Source organism: Antechinus flavipes, chromosome 2 (genome assembly GCF_016432865.1).
Source record: "Antechinus flavipes isolate AdamAnt ecotype Samford, QLD, Australia chromosome 2, AdamAnt_v2, whole genome shotgun sequence".
In the NCBI taxonomy this organism is placed as follows: Eukaryota; Metazoa; Chordata; class Mammalia; order Dasyuromorphia; family Dasyuridae; genus Antechinus; species Antechinus flavipes.
This window is the reverse complement of record NC_067399.1, coordinates 493,405,900-493,428,309: the sequence shown is the minus strand read 5'-3', so window position 1 is coordinate 493,428,309 and position 22,410 is coordinate 493,405,900. Positions and strand designations below refer to the sequence as shown.

At 40.1% G+C, this 22,410-nt stretch overlaps 2 protein-coding genes across 5 annotated transcripts in view; one reads left to right on the top strand and one right to left on the bottom strand.

Annotated features, from left to right (window-relative positions):
- Positions 1 to 15,732, top strand: part of AMFR (autocrine motility factor receptor) — a 63,347-nt gene extending 47,615 nt beyond the window's left edge. Inside the window, exons 11-14 of one of the 3 annotated variants that reach the window (XM_051979873.1) lie at positions 1,332 to 1,466; positions 4,309 to 4,389; positions 6,014 to 6,198; positions 14,870 to 15,732. In XM_051979873.1, coding sequence (XP_051835833.1) covers positions 1,332 to 1,466; positions 4,309 to 4,389; positions 6,014 to 6,198; positions 14,870 to 14,888 — 420 coding nt within the window. In that variant the 3' untranslated portion in view covers positions 14,889 to 15,732. Of the gene's footprint in view, positions 1 to 1,331; positions 1,467 to 4,308; positions 4,390 to 6,013; positions 6,199 to 6,763; positions 8,510 to 14,869 lie in introns of those variants that run through there. The other 2 variants (XM_051979871.1, XM_051979872.1) reach the window with 2 other exon arrangements.
- Positions 14,417 to 22,410, bottom strand: part of GNAO1 (G protein subunit alpha o1) — a 250,072-nt gene continuing 242,078 nt past the window's right edge. Inside the window, exons 7-9 of one of the 2 annotated variants that reach the window (XM_051979876.1) lie at positions 19,953 to 20,106; positions 16,818 to 17,033; positions 14,417 to 15,731 (exon numbers count right to left, since the gene is read on the bottom strand). In XM_051979876.1, coding sequence (XP_051835836.1) covers positions 16,846 to 17,033; positions 19,953 to 20,106 — 342 coding nt within the window. In that variant the 3' untranslated portion in view covers positions 14,417 to 15,731; positions 16,818 to 16,845. Of the gene's footprint in view, positions 17,034 to 19,952; positions 20,107 to 22,410 lie in introns of both variants that reach the window. The other variant, XM_051979874.1, reaches the window with a different exon arrangement.

The window sequence follows — 22,410 nt, the reverse complement described above, 5'->3', positions numbered from 1 at the left end:
TGGTATCATTTCTGGGATGTTATTCTGTAGACTGGGAATTTTGTGGTTGCTTTTGTTTTTTTAAACTCCCTATCCATGGCATAATCTCTTCTGGAGCATTGGTTGTGGTGCATAGCTATTTTAGAGTAGAGCAATTTTCAAAATTTGGTAGGTAGAGCCCACTTTTTTTTATTAGAACTAATACAACTTAAGTATGGGGTATTTTAGAACTCTCAGGCAGATAATGGCTCTTCTTCAGGAGGACATGATGGTTTTAGAATGTAGTCTGTTCTTAGTACAGCTAATTTATTGGAACTATGTACATTTTAGTAAAAATTCATTTAGTGGCTTTTCCATAAGAAATGCACCGGTCTTGTAAAATGAGCCTCATGCATTTTTTGATTAGGAAAATGAAGAAAACACTAAGAAAAGAAATTTTATATTTTAATGGGGTTGGAAGCTATAATCCTGATTTGTAATTTTTAAAGAAATTTTCATGAAAGTATATTGAAATACCAAGAATACTTCAGATATTTCCGTGTGATTTCTGATTTTCAGTTTTGTTTTTAATTGATTTTCTGCTCTTATTACTGATATATATACATGTACATATATGCCCCCAACACATTTTATTGTATTGTATTGATGATCTAGAAGTGGTTCTTAGATATTTCAAATAATAACAACTAATTTTTAATATGAAAATTATTATTTTTGTTGATGCATAGAGTATCCACATTTAAGAAAAGCTGCTCTTCTCTTCCTTTCATCCTTCCTAGGGGGACCTATTGTTGTTCCTTGGGTCTATGTTATTCTTTTTTACTACTGCTGTTGGCACTGAAAACCTGAACTATTTCCCACTAAAGATTTGAACCATCATCTCTGGCCAAATAATAAAATAACTGACTTGTGTACCTTTTGTAGTTTATAGACTTCTCCCTTACCCTGAATTCTTCTTGCTGCCTGAGATATACTAATTATTGTAGACAATGAGAATGCTAATCAAAGTGAAATGTTTTCCTGGCTTAAATTTTTTTAAAAAATATATTTTAAAAAAACTTTTGAAATATAATTTCTTCTTAAATTGGAGAACACCTGGAATTTTTTATCCTTATGGCCCTTAAAAATAATCAACTTTTAAAATAATTATTTCAGTCTGGAAAGTGTCAATATTTTCTACATTCATTTTAGAATATAATTTCTTAGTATGTTCTTCTGTTAGAAATGAATTTTTGTAGACTTGTTGAATATTTTATAGTTAGTCTTGCTCTTAGATCTCTATCAGGTAACTGTGAGTGCTTTAAAAATTCAATTTGACCTTTGATCATCAGATACACTTTTGTTTCCTACAGGCTCATCAGATTCAAGAAATGTTTCCCCAGGTACCATATCATCTGGTTCTGCAGGATTTACAACTGACACGGTCAGTTGAAATAACAACAGACAATATTTTAGAGGGACGAATTCAAGTACCTTTCCCTGCACAGGTCAGTTTTGAGTTCTAAGGATGACAAAAACAAAAATTGTTTTCAGTTATAAGAAAAATTAATTTCTGGTATTTGTATATTTGTTATTTGTCTTCATTGGAAGTGATATCATTACATACAAGTGAATTGGATTTAAGTGAAAGACAGCTGTGAATCACTAATCTCACTCTTTCCTTTGGAGCTATTTGGGTCCAGTGAGAAAATATAGTTCAGGATGACTAGAGATTGCCCTGGATGCAGTGGGAGACCTTAGCCTTTTTTTTTTTCTTTTTTATTATAGCTTTTTATTGACAAAACACATGCATGGGCAATTTTTCAACATTGACCTTTGCAAAAACTTTTGTTCCAATTTTTCCCCTCCTTCCCTCCACTCCCTCCTCTAGATGGCAGGTAGTCCCATACATGTTAAATATGTTAAATACAATATATGTACACATATTTATACAGTTGTCTTGGTACACAAGAAAAATTGGATTTAGAAAGAAGGCAAAAATAACCTGGGAAGAAAAACAAAAATGCAAGCAAACAATAATAGAGTGTAAATGCTATGTTGTGGTCCACACTCATTTCCCAGTGTTCTTTCTCTGGGTGTAGCTGGTTCTTTTCATTACTAATCAATTGGAACTGATTTGGATCCTCTCATTGTTGAAGAGAGTCACGTCCATCAGAATTGATCATCATATAGTATTGTCGTTGATCTCCTGGTTGTTGATTTCACTCAGCATCAGTTCATGTATGTCTCTCCAAGCCTCTCTGTATTCATCCTGCTGGTCATTTCTTATAGAGCAATAATATTCCATAACATTCATATACCCCAATTTATTCAGCCATTCTCAAATTGATGGGCATCCATTCAATTTCCAGTTTCTAGCCACTACAAAAAGGGCTGCCACAAACATAATTACCTCATCTGCATTATGCATGTTACTCTCAAAAAATCCTGTTATCATCTACTGATCTGCATGTGGTTCTTATACAACATATACAAGAGGTCCTAAAACTTAGTGAAGTTTCAAGATTAACAATTAAAAACTACACTAATTTTGGGGAACACCCCGCATTAGCATCAGTCAGTGCTGGATCAAAGGGTAGGCACAGTTTGATAAATTTTTGAGTATAGTTCGAAATTGCTCTCATGTCCCAGTCTTCCCATATTCCCTCCAACATTTGCCATTATCTTTTCCTGTCATCTTGGCCAAACTGAGAGATGTGTAGTATCTCAAAGTTGTCTTAGTTTGCATTTCTCTGATCAATAATGATTCCATCCCTCCCTTTCCCTTTCTTCTAGTACATTCTTCTCTCAACCCTTGATTTTATCTTTTTAAAATATCATACATTCATATTCAGCTCACACCTGTTTCCTCTGTCTATATATACTCCTAACTGTCATAAAAAGAGAAAGTTCTTAAGAAGTTATAAGTATCATCTTCCCATGTAGGAATGTAAACAGATAAACCTTGTTAAGTCCCTTAAGTTTTCCCTTTCCTCCTTAAGTTCTTACATGTCTCCTCAGTCCTATATTTGAAAATCAAAGTTTCTATTTAGTTCTGATCTTTTTGTTATGAATGCTTGAAAATCCTCTGTTTCATTGAATGTCCTTTTTTTCTCTGAGGGATTATACTCAGTTGTGCTGGGTAAGTGATTGTTGGTTGTAATTTCAGCTTCATTGCCCTCTGGAATATTGTATTACATGCCTTGTGATCTTAAATGAAGCAGCTGTTCATCTTGTCTTATCCTGAATGTGGTTCTACTGTCCTTGAATTGATTGTTTCTGGATACTTGCAGTATTTTTTCCTTAACTTGGGAGTTCTGGAATTTGGCTATAATATTCCTGAGAGTTTTTATCTTGTGATCTCTTTCAGGAGGTGATTGATGGATTCTTTCAATTTCTATTTTATCCTCTGGTTTTAGAATATCAGGAAAGTTTTCCTTGATAATTTCTTGAAAGATGATGTCTAGGCTCTTTTTTTGATTTAATAGGCCAATTTTTGAAATTCTGTTTTTTATATGGATTAGTTTTCTAGATCACTTTTCCAGTGAGATATTTCACTTTGTTTTGTATTTTTTCATTCTTTTGGTTTTTGTTTTATTTGTAATTTGTATTTGTATCTTGATTTCTCAAAAAGTCATTAACTTCCATTTGCTCAATTCTAATTTTCAAGGAATTCTTTTCCTCTGAGCTTTTGTACCTCCTTTCCCATTTGACTAATTTTGCTTTTTAAAGCATTCTTTTCCTCATTAGCTTTTTGCATTCCCTTTTGCTACACTCATTTCTGTTCCCAATTTTTCCTCTATGTCTGATAATTGATTTTCAAGATCCCTCTTGAGCTCTTCCATGGCTTTAAACTAGTTCTTATTTTTCTTGGAGGTTTTGAATGCAGTCACTTTGACTTTATCTTCTTCTAAGTGTGTGTTTTGCTCTTCCTGGTCACCATAGTAACTTTCTATGGTCAGAATCTTTTTCTGTTGTTTGCTCATTTTCTCAGCCTATTACTCTGCTTTTTAACTCTTTGTTAAAGTAGTGCTATGTTTCCAGGATGGAGGGTGCACTCTCCCAAGTGTCAAGAAATCTTCAGAAATCTTTATAGCCCTCTTTTCTGCCCTGGAATTGTGAGTGTCCCTGCTCCATTGTGGCTTAAGTCCTAGGGTGCTAAAGCAACAGAGTCTTCCTTCAGTGATGGTAAAGAGACCTCTTGGAGTATTTTGTATTTTTTTTTCCTTTATAATTACCAATAATTTGCTGTGCCATGGGTATCAGAGTTTTCTTAGGCTTACCCTGTGTATTGCCAATACAGGTTTTTGACTCTTTGTTATATATAATCTATTTGGGTTTCCCTTCTAGCGGCCAGACAGCCTTAGACCTGCATTGAACAATTCTGTAGAGAGGTCAAATGACCAAGAAGAGAATGAAATTTCTACTCAGGTAAACTCATAACACTAATTAAGAAAATATACTTTTGTGTCTGCAAAAGAGCAATATCCCTCTTGCCCCCTTCAATCTATTTCTGCCCCAAAATGATCTCTGCCTCCTAATCCATCTCTTGCGCCCCCATCCCCCAATCTCTCATCTAGAAATTCTTTGCCTGTTTTTATGATTTAGAGCAATGTGTGAAACTCAAATAGAAATGTAGGCCATTAATACATTCATAAAGATCTCTGCAGGCTGCAAATTCACTTATTTTTAAAATGTAATGTTATCCATGTTTCATTGCTTCTTTATTTTTCTTAAATATTTTCCAATTACATTATAAACTATGTGTTTGACCTCTCTGTTCTAGGGGATTCTTTATTTAACCTTGTATTAGGTTCTTGATACTAATCAAGATTATTTCTTGGATGCTATATTTCAGGTGTGTTTCTGATAGGGAATATTGTGATTGTTATCCTTGTCAAGGAATCACAAGTTTTCATTTAAAAAGCCACAAACTGAATTGCTTATTATTTGCCTATGCCATCTCTGTCTTTTCTATTTATTCTGTGAACTTGAATGGACTTATTTCTCTCTGTGGGCCTCAATTTAATTTCTGTAAAATAAGGAGGGTAGTTTACATGATCCTAGTAGTTTCTTCCAAGTCTTAATCACTCTGATCAGTAGAACTGAACAGGTGCTGTTGAATTAAAGTTAGGCTGTTGCTCAAGAGGATGGGCTTTTAATATCCTTCCAACGTTTCTAGAACTTTAAAAAAAACAAAACAAACCCATTTTATTCTTTATTCTTTTGTTTCCCAGTTAGTATCTAATTACTCCTTTTGAAGAAAATATTGAATGTTGATCCTATCAATTCAGAAAATGAAAATGTTCTCATTTTACTTAAGAAAAGTAAAATCCTTTTGGTTGAATTCCTTAACTCTTTCTGCTTGCCCCCCCCCCCCCCCCTTCTACTTTAGCCATGTTAGAAACTTGGCACAGAGACTTGTGATTTGGGGTGGTTTTGAACAAGTAATGAAATTTATCAGATAATATCTGAGACACAAATGTAACATCTTAATGCTATTATTACTCAGGTTGTATTTTTTAAATGTGGAATTGCATATTTCTCAGTATTATATCAGTCTGGTTGTATTTCTTCCATTTCCAGTATTCTTCTTATCCTTTGCTAAAGTTCCTCATAAAGAATTTTAGTGTGGCAGCTGGATGGCGCAGTGGATAGAGCACCAGCTCTGAAGTCAGGAGGACCTGAGTTCAAAATCCAGCCTCACACACTTAACACTTCCTAGCTGTGTGACCCTGGGCAAGTCACTTAACCCCAATTTGCTTGGGGGGGGGGAAAGGAGGGAGGGAGGAAGAAATTAAAAAAAGAGAATTTCAAGAAGTGATAAGAATGGTATGAATAGGATAAAATGATAAAATAACCCTAGCTTGGAATAACAAGATCTAGGTTAAAACCAAGTCTTTTATGCGGATTTTCCTGGCGTCTCGGGTTCCTTTTCTTTTTCATCATATTCCAGATGTTATTTCTTTCATCACAGGATGGATCTTGCCAGCTTTTAAAGCCTTTTAGAGGTGCCTTTTGTTCAGGTGATTCTGACTTTGGCCTTCTCCCCCAGGCTGAGCGTGGGCCCCTGGACCTCAGTCCCAGGTTGGAAGAGATAGCCGACTTCAGTGAGGCGGAGGCCGAGCCCAGCGAGGTGGAGGACTTTGAAGCTCGGGGGAGCCGCTTCTCCAAGTCGGCCGACGAGCGCCAGCGGATGTTAGTGCAGCGGAAGGATGACCTGCTGCAGCAGGCGCGGAGGTAAGTAGGCCCCGCAGCAGCGTCTCTGGAGGTCAGGCTGTAGACAGAGTCTAGTCCTGCTGGTCCTGACTGGTGGGATGAGTGTCCTGCACCGAGGGCACAAGCATTAATGGTGAGAGTGTGTGTGTGCTCCTGTGTGTCTTTGATGGGTTGTAGGTGATGGCGCTGTATAGAATCTCCAGGGTCAAGGACCATATCTTCATTCGTTTGCTCTCTGATGCAGGGTGTTCCCCAAAATTAGTGTAGTTTTTAGTCGTTAATCTTGAAACTTCACTAAGTTTTGGGACCTCCTGTATATGTTGCATAGGAACCACATGCAGATCAGTACATAATAACATAGGGTTTTTTGAGAGTGACATGCATAATGCAGATGAGGTCTCTGGTGGCTGCAGCAAACCTAAGTAATGTTTTAGTCCTGTTGTATCTCTTGGAACCATATTTTTCTGGGGCTTAAGGAATCTTTGTTAGCTTGGCCTAGGAATGAGCATTCTTTTTCGTGGGGAAGCTCCATCTCAGAGCTCCTCTCTTTCTCTCTCTCATCCTCTTCCTTCCTTACTCCTTACAGACGTTACTTAAACAAAACTTCTGACGATGACCCAGCCTCAGAGAGCTGTCTACTCTCGGAGAGCCCATCCTCTGATCCTGTGACCCAACGCCGTAGGATGTTGGCTGCTGCTGCTGAACGAAGACTTCAGATGCAGCAGAACTCCTAGCGTTCTCTTTTGCCCTCCTCTGCCACCTCCTCATGAGCAGTGTGCTGAGCTGCTGTACTTCATCCCAGCAGGAAGAGGCCTTTCCCTGTTCTGCCAGCCACGTGGAGGAGTGGGCTTGACTGCATTGCCGCTGTATAAAGCATGTGGTCTTACTAGTGTTTGGACAGCTGACAAATTTAATCTTTTTTTGTAACATTTTCTATGTGACACTTCTTCAGTTCCCTTGCCCACTCTGGGGGGAAAAAAGCCAATTTTAATTTTAAGCATTATCTTTGCTGGCACTGACTAAACTGCCAGGTTGGGTTGGAGTAGCAAAGGGTGGCTAGAGAGGACAGCCAGAGCCTGGGTGATCAGGCAGCTTAAATTACTTGCTTTATACATAGGTCACTGAAGGTACTAGTATCTTAGTTCAAAATATGGCAAGGAACATGCACAGAAAAATTCATAGAATACTTACTCAATCAGCTAGCAAGCCTCTACTTACCACGGAGGCATTCATTATGTTACAAAGACAACCCCCACAACACTTTTCCCTCTTAGGAAAGGAGGGAGGGGCGTTTGAGGAATCATGAAAAATGAGTCCTTAATATGGCAGCAGAAACAAGGGTTGTTTGGCTATATGATTGAAAGATGAAAATAAATAGCTTGCTTTGTGCAGGAAAGTAACACCCTATTTGATCTAGACCATCAGTGGGCTTAACCTTTATACACCTCTTTGCCCTAAGCTGATTTTATTTCCGTTAACTCTGGTGCTGCATCCCTCATGTATTCATCCGTGTGTCCTTTCATTTTTCTTCTATTCATTTCATTGCCATCTTTAGATGTTGGGAAAGTCAGCACCAAAAGGGTTAAACAGTGAGCACTAGTTTGGATTTTTGACAGTGTTAAAGTATGTTTGTTAATTGGAAAGTCTGTGGGTTTGGTCCTTGGAGTGACAAAAAACATAGGTATAGTAAATGAGACAGTCATTATCAAAGGGTTTTGTTGAAGAAATAAAGAAAAGTTTGGTGTCTTGAGCCCTTAATTTTGGTAACTACTTCAGTTAACTTAATCATACTTAAAAAGATAAGACCTGCCTTCAAAGGAGGTCCCATTCCCTAACCTTTTCACACATTTAATGTTGAGCTGAAACACAATCATAGTTACACACTTTACTTTGTCCCATTGGAGTAACTTTTAAAAATTAAACATAATCTTTATCACAATCCTTTCCAGAAGTATCCAGTATTATCTAGAATTATTGGCAAAGTTAAATGGTTTGGGGTTTTAAAAGGCAAGTTTTTAGGCTGTTTAAAGGTAATTGGAAAAAGGGTGGAATAGTAAATATGTAGGCAAAGGTAATTTATTTCAATAAATCTTTCAAAAGCCTTACATTGCAGTGCTGTTTAGTAAAATTTTGGAAACTGCTATGATTTTTTTGTTTTGTTTTGCTGAGAGCATAGTTATTTTGTTTCTGTTTTTGTTGTTAAAATAATAAAAAGCAAATTATTCTGGGTGTGTCATGGTTGGAATCTAAGCCCTTTCTCAGAGATAGCAACTTTGAATCACATTTTAGTTTCTATGTGTCATTCTCATTAAAATGTTTTTCGATAAAGCCATTTTCCCCACTTTTTAGTTTGGTTTTATTTTCCCTTACATTTATTAGAGAAAGTAAAGCCAATTCTATGATATTATTGTACATAATTTACATATTTAGCATCTTTAAAAAAGAGGTACACTTTTATGTTTGCTATACCAATTGGATTCAATACAGATTCTGTGTGACAAATGTTTATAAAATTTGGAGCAGTATACTACTTATAATTTAATTCTTGACTTAAAGTACTGAGTTTGGAAGTATTTAGAGATTACTTTTAGGACTGTTTCTTATTTCTTGTCCAGTTACATCAGTATATCATTGTTATAAAAGTGGTAAATGTTTGTGACCCTGTGATTCCATCAGTGTGAGGATTTCCTCCCTCTTAGTTTTATCATCCAGTGCTGTTGTTCAGTTGTGTCTTACCCTTTATGATCTCATTTGGAATTTTTTTTGACAAAAATACTAAAGTGGCTTGCCATTTTTTAAAATTAGTTTTTCTTTTTAGAGATGAAGAGACTGAACAGGCTAAGTGACTTGCCCACAATCTTGTAGCTAGGAAGGGTCTGAGGTCAGACTTGAACTCAGGAAGAAGGGTCTTTCAGCCTCCAGGCCCAACACTCTCCCTGTCGCACCAGCAAACTATATCATCTTGTGCAGGCATCCATCATTCAGAGATGGTGGTGTTCCAAGATTTATGGTCATACATATATATTAAAAGGTGAATCTTTGCCCCAATGAACAGCTTGAAATTACTGAGGGCATGACGTGATTTTCCAATACGATACCATCTACTGTCCTCTTTCTATTCAGGTTAGGTCCATTTAATTGTCCATCTTCAATCCTTACTTCATACATGTATTTAGACTAATGAACTGTCCATTCAACTGCAGATCCTACTGGACAGTAGTTGTTTTCCTGTGTAAATTAGTAGGCCTACATCTTATTATTAGGTAATGAACATTTGTAAGATATCTATTTAAAAAAAGTTCCTTTCCTCAGGGAGTCCCATGCTACTGGGGAAATGTAGTATATTTACAGATAAGTAAATGTAAGGCAGTTTGAAGAGAGCAAGTACTAACATGGGGGAAGAGAGATTAAGAAAGACTTTGAGAAGGATCACCAAGACTGATCCTTGGTGGAATCTAGGTATTCCAAGAGGCAGAAGGAGGAAAGAATGTATTAGTCATGACTAAATCTGAAAGGTGGGAAGCAAACTGCTAAGTGTTTGTTTTAAATGCTTGTTTTGAATTTGTATTTTGTCCCGGAGTCTACAGAATGCTCCTGAAGATTGAGGAAGTCCTGTGACATTTTGAGGCTTAGTGCAATTAGCACAATATTAACCACAACAGGAGCATCTGGAGGATCTTATAATCCTTAGGAAATCCCTTTCCTTTTGGACCTAGCACAAAACATTATCTATGGCTTATGCCTCACTTGAAGTTAATAATAAGACATCCCAATAGTATTTCTCTGCATTTATCAGAGAATCTTTTCTGGTATTAATATATGTGGGAGATTCCTTGTGGAAAAAGAGGTTTGAAGAATGTTGGTTTTGTAGCAAATGCTTTCTTGAAATCAGTAATCAAAGATTGGCATCTTATATCTTAGGTGCTCATTAGGCCTGTGGCAATAAAAATGGCCTCCTGTTAGAGAGAAGACAGAGAGACCACCTGGTTCCCACATTTTCATCAAGGATACTCTCCATATATGTGTATATGTAAGAATTTTATCAAGAAAATAGGAGTGGGGATTAATGCTTACAGGTTTTTTTTGATAACTTTTTGAGTAGTAAATATTCATGACCCCAGTTTTTTGGCTTTGCCTTCCTAGGATCTTTCAAAACAATCCCTCAATACTTTTGAGTAGTATCACTTCCACATACACATTTCCTTGATGTTACTGACCTAGCCAGTGTCTTCAGCTTATTTTCTTGTGTTCCATTTTAGTTTCTTCATGTTGAACATCAGGTACTGAAATGTTAAGGCTCAAATTTGATGCTAACTAATAATGAAGATAGATTATAAGCTTTTCATTTTATTTACTATATGCAGTTTCCTATTTCATACATTCCTAGAATAATGTGGATCAGTTGGGTCTCATGCCAAACTTCTATAGACTTATTTCCCTTGCCTATATAAGGCATCCTCTTCCATGACTTGTATAATTGAGATGGCTTTCTAAACTGCTCTTGGCTGCCCAATCTCCCAGCCTGACAAGGCTCATAGATTTAGAGCCAGAAGGGGTCTAGGTGATCATTGAGTCCGAGCCCTTTATTTTATTCTCTCTTCAAGAAATAAGTTCAGAAAAGGTTGAGCTAGATTTTTGGGAAAAATGATGTCCAACATTAATAAATGCCTTATTTACTTATGTAGTCTTTTTCCATTTCCAAAAATAATCTTAATATGATTGTTTATCATAAATGGCTTCTTTGAATAAGTCTTGTTAGAGCTGTTTTGGATCCAATAGTCTTTACTCATTCTAATTTGATACTAATTTTGGCCTTTGCTCCAACTTGTCCTTATTCTGACTTCAACACAGCTGATTCTGATATAATTCCCCACATCACTAGCCATTTCTTCTTATTAAGAAATAATTAATTTCATTTTTACTGAAGTTATTTTAAATCTTAATTTTATTCATCTCAAGTTTAGTGGGAACAGCCATGAACTTTTTACATTTCTATAGCAGTCACTTCCCTGTGCCATAACCCCCTTGCAAGTTTCTTATTCTCTTAAAAAAAGACTTGATGAATTTATCAGCTGAAATTAAGGAGCCAGTTCTTGGATTCAGTCTTCAGTGGAATGAAGGAACGATAAATTTTAGTATTTTCTGTAGAACATCATGTCTTTTTTTTTTTTTTTTCCTTTCCCCAGGCTAATTTTACTTCTTTTTCTCATTGATCATTTTTCTCTATACTCTGTACCTGTTTTTTCCCCTGGGGGAGGAGAAAAAAGGTTTTCCCATCCCCTGCTAAAATCATATAGCTTTAGACAAGAGTCAAAAAAAGAAGTGCCTTGAGATGAACATGGCTTTTATATGGAGGAAGAAGGGATATATGTGTTTTTACGTTTGCCTGGTTATCATTGGCACAGGCACTTCTATAACATGTAGGAGGGAGCCTGCCTAGAATGTTTTTGTTTTAAGCCATTTGAACCCAAGGTCTCTGGCATTCAACTGTGCTCACATGTACCATTTCACTTTTGAGTCATTGAAAGCTACCTAGGGAGTTTGACCTTAACCATGTTTTTTTTTCTCTGTGGTCTGGCTTTGAATTGAAAATGTCATCTGAGTTGAGGAAGACAAATCAGAATAAATGGGATGAACTTCTCAGTTAACACTAACACACCAAGGCCTAAAGTAAGAAGTAGGCTCTCAAAGGAAAACTATAGCCCCACCAGCAGGAACCCTTCCATTAGGAAGCAAACCTGAAGCATTGCTGCACCTATTTCATCAGGGTTGTAAGATTTCTCCATGTTTTGCTCCCACTGTCTAATCAACACTTTTCACTATTTGATTAAAAAAAAACAACAACAACATAGTTTATTGCAGTTAATTGCTTTGCTTGTTTCATGTATGTGTGTACTTTTATTCCCACCTGGAGAGTAAGCATCTCCAGAAACAGTAACTCATCCCTAATGTTAGAGAACAATATTCTGAACTTTTCCCACCTTAGTGCTTTTGTTTGCCCTGCCTGTTGGGGTTGGAATACCAAACTATCCATCCAGCCCTTACCTTTCCTTCAAGGCTCAGCTCAAGTGTCTTCTGATTCCTGTAGTTACAGAGGATCTCCTTCTCTTTTACCCCAATGTAATACTACACTTTTACCTTCTACCTCAAGCTGTAATTTGCAGGTTTATAGAACAGACATCTGGATGAGACTTTACATATATAGTCCAATTATTCCCCCTCTTCCTTGCTTTGTCCTCCATTTTATAGAAAATAGTTTAAAGAAATGAAGTGATTTGCTCAAGACTGCACAGATAGTATAGAGCAGAGATGGAAGCAAAATCCAAGTCTTCTTACCTCAAATCCATTATATCAGTTATGTCCACATACTTACAAAATCTCTGTACATCACGAGGGCAACGGATTATTTTTCCAATAGTACCTAATATAAGGCCAATTTGCCCTTGATAGTCAATATGTGCTGAAAGGATTTGCTGAGATTGACAGAATAAGCAATGAGTATTTGCTGACTGGGTATTAAAATGAGCTTATTGTTACTGACAAATAAAAGCAAGGGCCTAAGGCTAAAAAAAAGGGCTTGTATGTGCTCTATTATATGTCTTCCATCTGATGTTATTCCCTCAGATTTTCTCATTTTAAAGCTAGGAAGAAGAAATGCTTCCCTTTTTTTTTTTTTTTTTTTTTTTTTTGGCAAGATCAGTTTTGCAATAGTACACACACACACACACGTCTGTGTTATATATGTGTGCGTGTGTGTGTGTGTGTGTTTGTATGTTAGTCTGGGAGATTACAATTTGGACCCCAGTCTTCCTCTCAAACTAGCATTTGCTAATTCAGAGAATTAGAGACTCTAACTTTCAAGGGGGTGAATTAGCTCAGGAAGGAAGTGACAAGTTCACTTGCATCATGGAGCAAGAGCTCAAGATCAAGAGCTCAGATGTGGCTTGGACCACATCAGTCACATGTCTCTTGGAAGGTATTTGTCTTGAAGGTGTCTTCCTAATCACCTTTGCTACTAAGTAGAAAGAAACTAAACTACTTTTTTGATAAGACATACAAAAGAACAGTTTCCTTCTGTGCATTTTGGTGTGTAGTCATAGCACTGGATTCAAAAATTTGAATTCACACATTGGCTCACATTTTAATAGTTCTTTGATCCTGGATAAATTACTTCTAATCAGTTTGTGTCTCAGTTTTTTCGTTTTTAAAATGGAGGGAATGCTTGTATTCCTGATCTCTGTGTGCCTAACAAATCATGAGGAAACTGCTTATGTCTTGTAATGTGACTTGTAATGTAGCCTGGATGAGTCACAGGTTTGTAACCAGAGCCTGGTTTCTTAAGTCAGGATATAGGACTTCAGAACAAGGCAGTTGAATTGTGGCAATCAACTTAATGTCTTGGTCCGAGATTCCTTCCTTTGCCAGTGGTTACTCTCCCTTTCTCCTGTTAGTAATAAGGTCTTACAGATTCATTTTGAGCCTTTTCTTTAATGAGTGACACAGATCAGGAGAGAGGTAGCATGAAGGTGGTGGTTGGGTCGGAGAGAAAGTGGGTTTTGCTTTAATCAGGAATCTTTGGTCATCTGCCTTCTTTCTCCTATAATCCTAATTTATCCAGAACGAAATCAAAAGAGTGGAATGGGATTGAGGAAAGGGAAATAATAGCATCTATATGATGCTTAAAAGTTTGCAAAACATTACTCTCATTTCATTTAAGCCTTGTAACAAGCCTATGAGAGAAGTTTTACTGCTATTCCTTGGCCCATTTTCACCGAACTTGAAGTTAAGATCTGTTCAGTGTTGGCTGTGATGTGAATTCACTTCATCCTGATCTCATACTCAGTACTTTATCTTTGCATCACACTGCCTGTGACAGGATTTTTCTGTTGTATGAGGTTCCATATGCTAAGGGCATTGGAAGAAAACTTGGAAGAAGATGTCTGCATCCTTTAAATCCAGTGCTGACCAAGGACCAAGTTCCCAAGTTCATGAGATCCAGAAAAGAATAATTCATCCTGACCGTGTTTGTTGTCCACTCTGTTCAGATGTAAGCTTCCTGGGGGAAGTGACTTTTGCCTTTTTTAAAAATCATCAGTGCTTATCACAGTTCCTGATAAATAGTAGGTACCTAACAAATGCTTATTGCCTGATGACTTTCATACCCAGCAGAAGAGAACAGGTTATCTTTTACCTTTCACAAACGCATGAAATCCAAATCAAATGGTCATAGTCTCAAGAATACAGACAAACATTCTCTTTATTGAGCTACACATGAATTTTCCATTAGTCAGAGAAATAGACTGGCAGTGTGTAAGATAATCACAGAAACCTCACTGATTGGGAATAGAAAGGCTTAGAAAGACCCATGGGCTTTTTTTTTCTTTTTTTTCCTTTTTTTTTTTTTAAAGTTTGTGTGTGTGTTTGTGTGTTTTTGTTTTGGTTGCTTCCTCTTTGTTTGAAATGTCTGTGACTGGTTCTGTCGCAAAAGTTGTCTTAAAAGTGAAATTGTGAAGAGGTCACGGGGTTTGGTTACTAATCAAAGTAGAAATGACAAAAGGACATGAAAATGGTGGCTTTGATGTAAACACTACATTCGATTTTTTTTAATTGGAGTGTGTAGGATTTTTTTTTCTGTTTTGTGATGTTTTAAAATTTTTTTGGTGTGTTTTTAATTTTTGTTCTGTTTCTGCAGCACAAACATCTCCACATGAGAGAGAAAACACAATCCACTAAAACAAAGGAGGAAGAAGGAAGAACAGCACAAAAGAAAAGCATTCACTAGGAAGGTTAAGAACATTAAAAAAAAAGTTTAAAAATTAAAAAAAAAAAAAAAAAAGAATGAAACCCCAAGATCCCCTGAAGAGCTTAGAAGCTTGTCTTGGCATGTGATACACAGTATGCGTCAGGACAAAAAAAAGTCCAGATAAGAGAATTTTAAAAATATGGGAGGAAATTAGGGAGAGAGAGAAAAGAGAAACATACGTATTTGTTGGCAGCTACCAGCCGGTGAGCGCTGTGCTTTTCTATGCGAACCTGCGGGGTGAATGACAGGCATCTGTCCGCCCGGGAAGCGGGACCTGGGACTCAGTCATGCCCCAGGGGTGGGGGCGGGGCGGGGCGGGGCACGGGAGCCGCCGGACCGAGCGTGGCGCCGCCCTGCGGGCATCTCATTCCCTGCAGCGGCCGCGAGCCCTCCGCAGCTCCCTCGGACGGCCAGGCCGGCAGCTGCCGCCGCCCGCTCGCTCCCCGGGGAGAGGAGTGGGCAGCGGGTCAGCTCTGCCCAGTCTGGGGGACCGGGGCGGGGCGGAGGCCTTAGCTACAAAGCACGTGAGGGGGGGGGGAGGGGGAGGATACTTTTGTCTTGTTTTCGTTGGGCTTCTAAATGCAAAGACTCAGCTAAAACCAGAGCTACAGCGTTCTACAGAGACACACAGCCGTCCTTCCGGGCTCAACGTTACACACGGACTTGAGAAAGAAAGGCCGTTTCTTACAAAGGCCAAAAAGGTCATGCTACCAGAGGGTCAACGCCAACGGGACAGGATCCGGGAAGCATTCTGTGGAGACAGACAAGGGTCCAGTCTGACCGTTTTCTTTCTTTTTTTTCTTAAGAAACAACAACAACAAAGCAATGTTTGTACAACTTCTGAGAGTGGGTGCAGCCGGGGACGGGCGGTTGGGGGAGGGGCAGGGGAACAGGTGAGGCGGGACAGGCAGCACTGCAATTTGTAGAGGACCCTCTTTCCCAGGGTTTTAAAAAGCGGCTGGGGGGAGGGGCGAGGCAGGGACCCCCAAACCTCGGTTTCCTTTCTGCCCTTAATCCACAAGAACCAGGACTGGCCCTGAGGGGCGAAGCCCTCCCCGCACCCCGACAAAGGCCTCCACTCCAGTAGGTCTCTATTCTTGTCAGGAACATTTGAGCACCGGTGGGGTGCTCCCTTCCCATTGCTGGTGTCAAAAAGCAAACACCGTCTGCCCCTTCCTCTGTTTTCACTTGGGAAGGAGATAGCATTCCGTGAAGGAAGCGCTGGCTGGGCACTGTGGCCGGCTCAGGGAAACGTCCTGCCAGGTCCTCGCCAAAAAAATGTGTCCTGTGAGGGTTTTTCTCCCGGGAGGAAGGAGGAAGGAGGTGAAATAGGAGGAGGAGGAGAAGGGAAATGTGTTTCTTTCACAAGCTTTAGAAAATACAAGAGTTGAACCCAATTGACTCAGCTTCTGCCCCATGAATATTGGGGAATATGGGACAGTTCCCTTCCTCCCTCCCCTCGAAAGTAAACTGTTATTTTTTTAATCACATTACTTTAAGAGGGGCCCATTGAAACTGGTAGGACAGATTCCAAAAACCTTTACAGAGAGTTGAGAAGAACGTCTTTGCTCTCTTTTTTTTCTCTCTTGTGTGTCATCCCATTTTGTCAAATCCCCCTAGGGAAAGTCTTGAGCTATCACAAGGTAGTCAGTTCTGTCCGCAGTTCTTTCTAAGACAAACTAAAAAGATTTTATATATATGTTTATATATATATAATTTTCTGTTATGCCTTTTAAAATTTTATTTACCAACTTGCATTTGTGTGTGTGTGTGTGTGTGTGTGTGTGTGTGTGTGTGTGTGTGTGTGAAGACTTTCTGTGAGTGTTGGAATCATTACCAAATAAGTTGCTACACAGGACAAGAGGTCAGTATAAGCCGCATCCCCGGAGATTGTTGGCAATGATGATGTCAGTGACGGCATCGAATACCACCTGGATGTTATTCGTGTCTGTGGCACAAGTCATGTGACAGTAAATTTCTTTGTTGGGTGAGCGGTTTTTGCTTTCAAATTGTGCTTGGATGTAGGCGGCTGCATCTTCATAGGTGTTAGGGCCTGCAGGAAAACAGAGACCAGACAGAAGCTTAGGTTCAAGGCTAAGGGGGAAAGGAGCAGATTGTTATATGGACAGACTGGATGGGAAAGAAGCAAAGAGCCAAGGGCAGAATGGCCAGCTGTGGTTCTGGGGATCCACTGGTCCTTCAACCCCAACATGACAAGAGAGGTGGGGAGAAGGGAGGCTCAGCATTTTGACACGAGTATTTTAAAATGTTTTTACATCTTCCTTGATCCTCATAACACCCTGTGGTCTTATAGAGATCCCATTTTTTTTTTTTCCAGATGAAGAAACTTGAAAGTCTTTTCACACAGTTGATTAGTGATTGAGCAGGGAGTTGAATGTAACTCTCCTGCCTCCAATCCAAAGCTTTTTCTATAAAATATAAATGCCTTACATGTACAGCACCTTTCATTTCTCAGTTTCCTCTGCTCAAAAACCATTTTTAAAAATTCCCATCTCTTCAAATTCTTTAACCTGGCATTCTAATCTATAAGAGATTAGCCATAACACAAATGAACACTCACCTCCTATGCATATTCTGCCTTCAGCTATACTGGACTGGCTATTCCCTGTTTGCCAAATAGGCTCAGCACTTTTCTACCTCCATTTTTTTTTTTTAAACTCATGTTGATTTCTTTCTTTTGGAATTCTCTGTTTCCTCTCTACTTATCAAAATTCTGCCTGTCCTTCAAGGCCTAGCTCAGACTACATCTTTCAAGAAGCACTCACTGGTTCCCCTAATTCTCCTTCCAGAGGTTTGTACTCCCCCCTTGGTGCTTATATAGTCTGCCTTGTATTACAGCTATGTGTCTGCTTGTCTTATCTCTCCTATTCTCCCACAAGTTCCTTGAGGGCAAGGGATCTCTTCATATCTCTAGGGCAGGGGTCCTCAAACTACTGAGGGCCAGATGCAGCAGCTGAGGACGTTTATCCCCCTCATCAGGGCTATGAAGTTTATTGAAAGGCCCACAAAACAAAGTTTTTGTTTTTACTATAGTCCAGCCCTCCAACAGTCTGAGGGACAGTGAACTGGCCCCCTATTTTAAAAGTTTGAGGACCCCTGCTCTAAGCTATTAGTTCCTAGCCCAGGGCTCTGTTAATTTTCCTTCCACTACCTTGTTTGCTCCTCATAGTAACCTCATGAGACTAATAGTGCATTACCAAAGCCATTTTGCAGAAGAAATTTGGTCTCAGGAGAGGTAGTGATTTGTCTCCAAGACTGCACATGTAATACTTGTATATAGCTAGAACTAGAAGCAGGACCCTTGACTTAGCATTTAAGTCTCTTTCTATAATATCAATAATGCCTTATCCAAACGTCCTTCCTTGCCACCTATTAAGATAATCATTCATGCTTCTTAGACACAGTGGGAATGGAGACTGACACAACTTAACCCTAATAGCTCTCTTAGGCTATTTGAATTCTCAGTAGACCCAAGAGCTGTTCGAAGTTTTTTCACTATCTCTCTGTCCCTGATATTACTCCCACATTAGTGGCTTCCTCTAAAACAATACAACCAGCTACCTTCAGGAGGGTGATGCAGTTCCACACAAGCTTGTTTTCCAAGGTCATCTTCTATAGGGCCCTGCGTAGTGTTAGTGTCTTCCCATGGGTGCTGTTTGCTATTTAACTTGGGAATTTTTGTGGCTCACTTAAATTCTTAAGAGTTATTTATAATGGGAATGGTTTTCTATTGTCCATGGAAGGGAGCAGATTCCTGTGTGCCAGGAGTGTTAAAAGTAGCTCGAAAAAGTGTTGGGGACCCTCCCAATGGTCACATTTCTCAGGGCACAAGGTGAGCCCTGCACCTGACAAGTCTTAAAGATACTGCAAAAGATGGATTGTACCTCACATATAGCAAGCGCTTAAAATATTTATTGGATTGAAGAAATTGGGGAGGAAAGTTTGAGGTTGGTACCAGTATGTAGAAGGGTAGAGAAGTCAGTTAATAGTCAGTCCCTTATAACTTTACAACGCATCAAGTGCTGTGCTAGGTCCTGCAGGAAGAAGAATGGTAACGAGAAATCTGGTCCCTTTTCCATGACTTCCACTTGGTTTTCACACCTTGGGAGAAGTATGTTAGGCAGGTGAGGACTCCGTTTGGTTTTTTTATTGCCTCCTCTATAGAGCTTGGCCAGAATTGCCCATTCCTCTAAAGTCTCCAGCACTAGCGGGTCTGTACCACACCATCCTGCCCCTGCCCCAGAAGACCGGTTCTCTAGTTGTTTTACATCATGTCTGCATTAGTCCCCATCTAGATTGCACTTCTCAAGGACACATCTTTGGGAAGCTTAGGGCCCAGCTACCTAAAGCAGATGATTATTATCCCTGTCTTTGAAGACTTGGAAGTTTCTTCAGCTTCTGGGAATCCATCTTGGTGTCAGCCATATTTGCAGTGAAGACAAGCAGAGAAAAGAATGAGTTGGAGATGGACAAGTCTTAGGAAAGTGGGCAGAGTTTGATATAAGAATGAGATGAGGAAGGAGGGGAGAGAAAACCAAAAGTGAAGAAAAAGGTGGATGCAATGGCAGCTCCAAGTGTTGTGGGTGGGGATGAAAGCTCACCTATAGAGTTATGGGAACAGAGAGGAAGGACTAGTGAAGGAGAGGGCAGAGCAGAGTGAGAATAAAGGACCTGAGAAAACTCTGGGGGTTAAACTGAGGTATGGTTAATATGCTCTGTCCTGGTTTTATTGTAAGGGTGTACAAATGAGTCTCTACTTGGAACTTGAGGGGCAGAACGCACCTAGAATTCACCCCCAAACTCCGACATCTATTCATGGACTCTCCGGGGGGTTCTCGAAGCATCCCCCACCAGACCTGGGGGCCTCCTCCCTAGTAGCCTCCATTTTCCATGGGCAGCTCTATCGTGTCTGTCTCTGGCTTGCTAGCCTCAAGAGCCCTGGGACACGTACCTGTGTATTCAGGGAAGCAGATGGTCAAGGGCGACTTCTTGATCTTCTCGGCAAATAGATCTTTCTTGTTGAGGAAGAGAATGATGGAGGTATCAATGAAGAACTTGTTATTACAGATGGAGTCGAAGAGCATGAGGGACTCGTGCATGCGGTTCTGTCACCCGGAAGTGGGTTTGGTGAGAAGGCAAGACAGAAAGCAACAGACAGACATAGGGGACAGGAGAAGAGAGAAGGAGAGAATTAGGTTTGAGAGAGAAGCCTTAGACCCAGCAGCTCAACACTCATCCATCACAGAAATCCTCTGTCCCCGGGAAGCCCCCGGTCCTCCAGGGTGCATTTGGTGGGACTGAACCTCAGCCCTTGCCTTTGTGACACTGAAACCTCAAGGTGCCTTCCCATCCGGCAGTCCTCATTTACCTCCTACAGCAATGGGATAAAGCAGGATTCTCATTCTGGAGTGACAGGCCAGCAAGTCTCTCCTGAGGGCCCGCCATCAAGGACCTGGGGCAGCCCCGAGCTTTTCCTGCCAGGCCGTGGGCCCTGTGATCATTGTAACAGTGCCATTGGGAGCTTAGATCAGAGCCACCTTTTCTGGACCCAACCGATACCTCTCAACAACAGAATTACAGACCTGGAAGAATCCGTAGGAGTCATTGTCACCCAGTCCAGCCCCCATTCAGCCGCCTTTCACAAATGCCCCTTCTTTGCAAAATGTCTTCCACAGTCAGTCAGCAAGCAGTTATCAAGTGCCAACTATGTGCCAGGCATCGGACCAAGTGCTGGGGATATAGCCCCAAAAAACGACCCCAGCTCTCCAATGAGGGAGACAATGCACAACCATCGTGTACCGATACCCAGGATAAATAAGAAATAATAGACAGAGGGAAGCCACTGGAATTAAGGGATCCGAAACTTTTCTTGGAGGAGGAGGAGGGCTTGTAGTTGAGGCTTGAAGGAAGCCGGGATTTGGAGATGAGGAGGGAGAAAGTTTGGGTGTGGAGGGCAGCCAGAGAGGATGTCTGGGTCAGGAGGCAGAGGCCTAGTGGGAGGAATCCCAAGGAGGCTAAAGGCACTCAACTTTTGTAGGTACCCACAGATGTGAATAAGATGTGAGAAGGCTGGAAAGGTGGGAGGAGTCCAGGTTATGGCCTTGCACCCCAAAGAGAAGCTTCTTTCCTTTTCATAATAAGAATAGCCATCAGTTTTGCGAAACTCTTTACAGACATTCTCATTGGATTTTCATAGCAGTCCCTCAAAACAAGCTCCATCACCACCCCCATTTTCCAATTGGGGAAAATAAATCCCAGGGAGGCCAGGTAACTTGTAGAAGTACACGACCAGTAAGTGCCGGAAGAGTTGAATCTAGCTGTTCTTCCAACTATATCACTCTGCCTACTGCACTGAATACTGAGGATTCAAAGGTAAAAGTGAAACAAGCTCTGTCCTTAAGGAGATTTTATTTTACATAAGTGTACATGTTTATATATGCGGGTGGATGTTTGCACGCATACCTATGGGACACAGGCATATTGTACATGCAATACATGGGGTGGGTGGACACTAGCAGGGGGGTGGGCTTCAGGAGAGATTCCGGGTAGATGGTGAGACTTGGGCTGTTTTGTTGTTTTTTGTGTATGTGCTAAGTCTTAAAGGAAAGCGGATACTTAGAGGCAAAGGTTTAGAGAAAATATGTGCTGGGCATGAGAAATGGCCGGTGCAAGGGGCTGATGGAGATGGAGTGTGATATTTGCAGAACCGGGGAAGGCTAGCATGTCAGAGTTCTCACAGAGGAAAATAATATGTAAGGTTGGAGAGAGTTTGAAAAAGCAGGTTTTGAAAACCATTCAGTATCAAATGCCACTTTTTGATTCTAGGGGTAATAGGGAGCCACTGGCGTTTCTGGAGTGTGTGTAGCTGTGTGACTTTGCTCAAAGTGATGGTGATATGATCGGACCTGCTGCATCCAGGGCCCCACTTCCTCTTCATTTAACACATGAAATACCGAACCGACAACTTTCTCATCCTCCAGACCCTCCATCATCCAAACTGTTCTATACACCAATCATTTCCCTCAGGAAAAAATGGAATATTTGATATAGATTTTTTCAAAGAATGAGAAATGATAACATTTATAGTGTCCACATGGTGCTAACTTTACGTTCCCAAAGGAAAATTGTGAAATAGGAAGATACACATCATAAAACTATCACAGTGACTCCCCAGCAGAGATGCACTGACAGGATAGGTCTAGATTAGAAGAGGAAGGCCCGTCTTCACAAGAAAGAATCTGCTGCCTTCTGGGGGCCGGCCCTCTAGGGCTCTGAGAAACCTCACAGGCCAACCACTCATTCAGCTTCCTCACAGAGGAGGGGTCCTTGCCTTGTTTAAGGTCATACAGTAGTAAGTGGCAGATTCCACTGAGATTCCAGATTCAGTGGATCATACCATCGAACCAGCT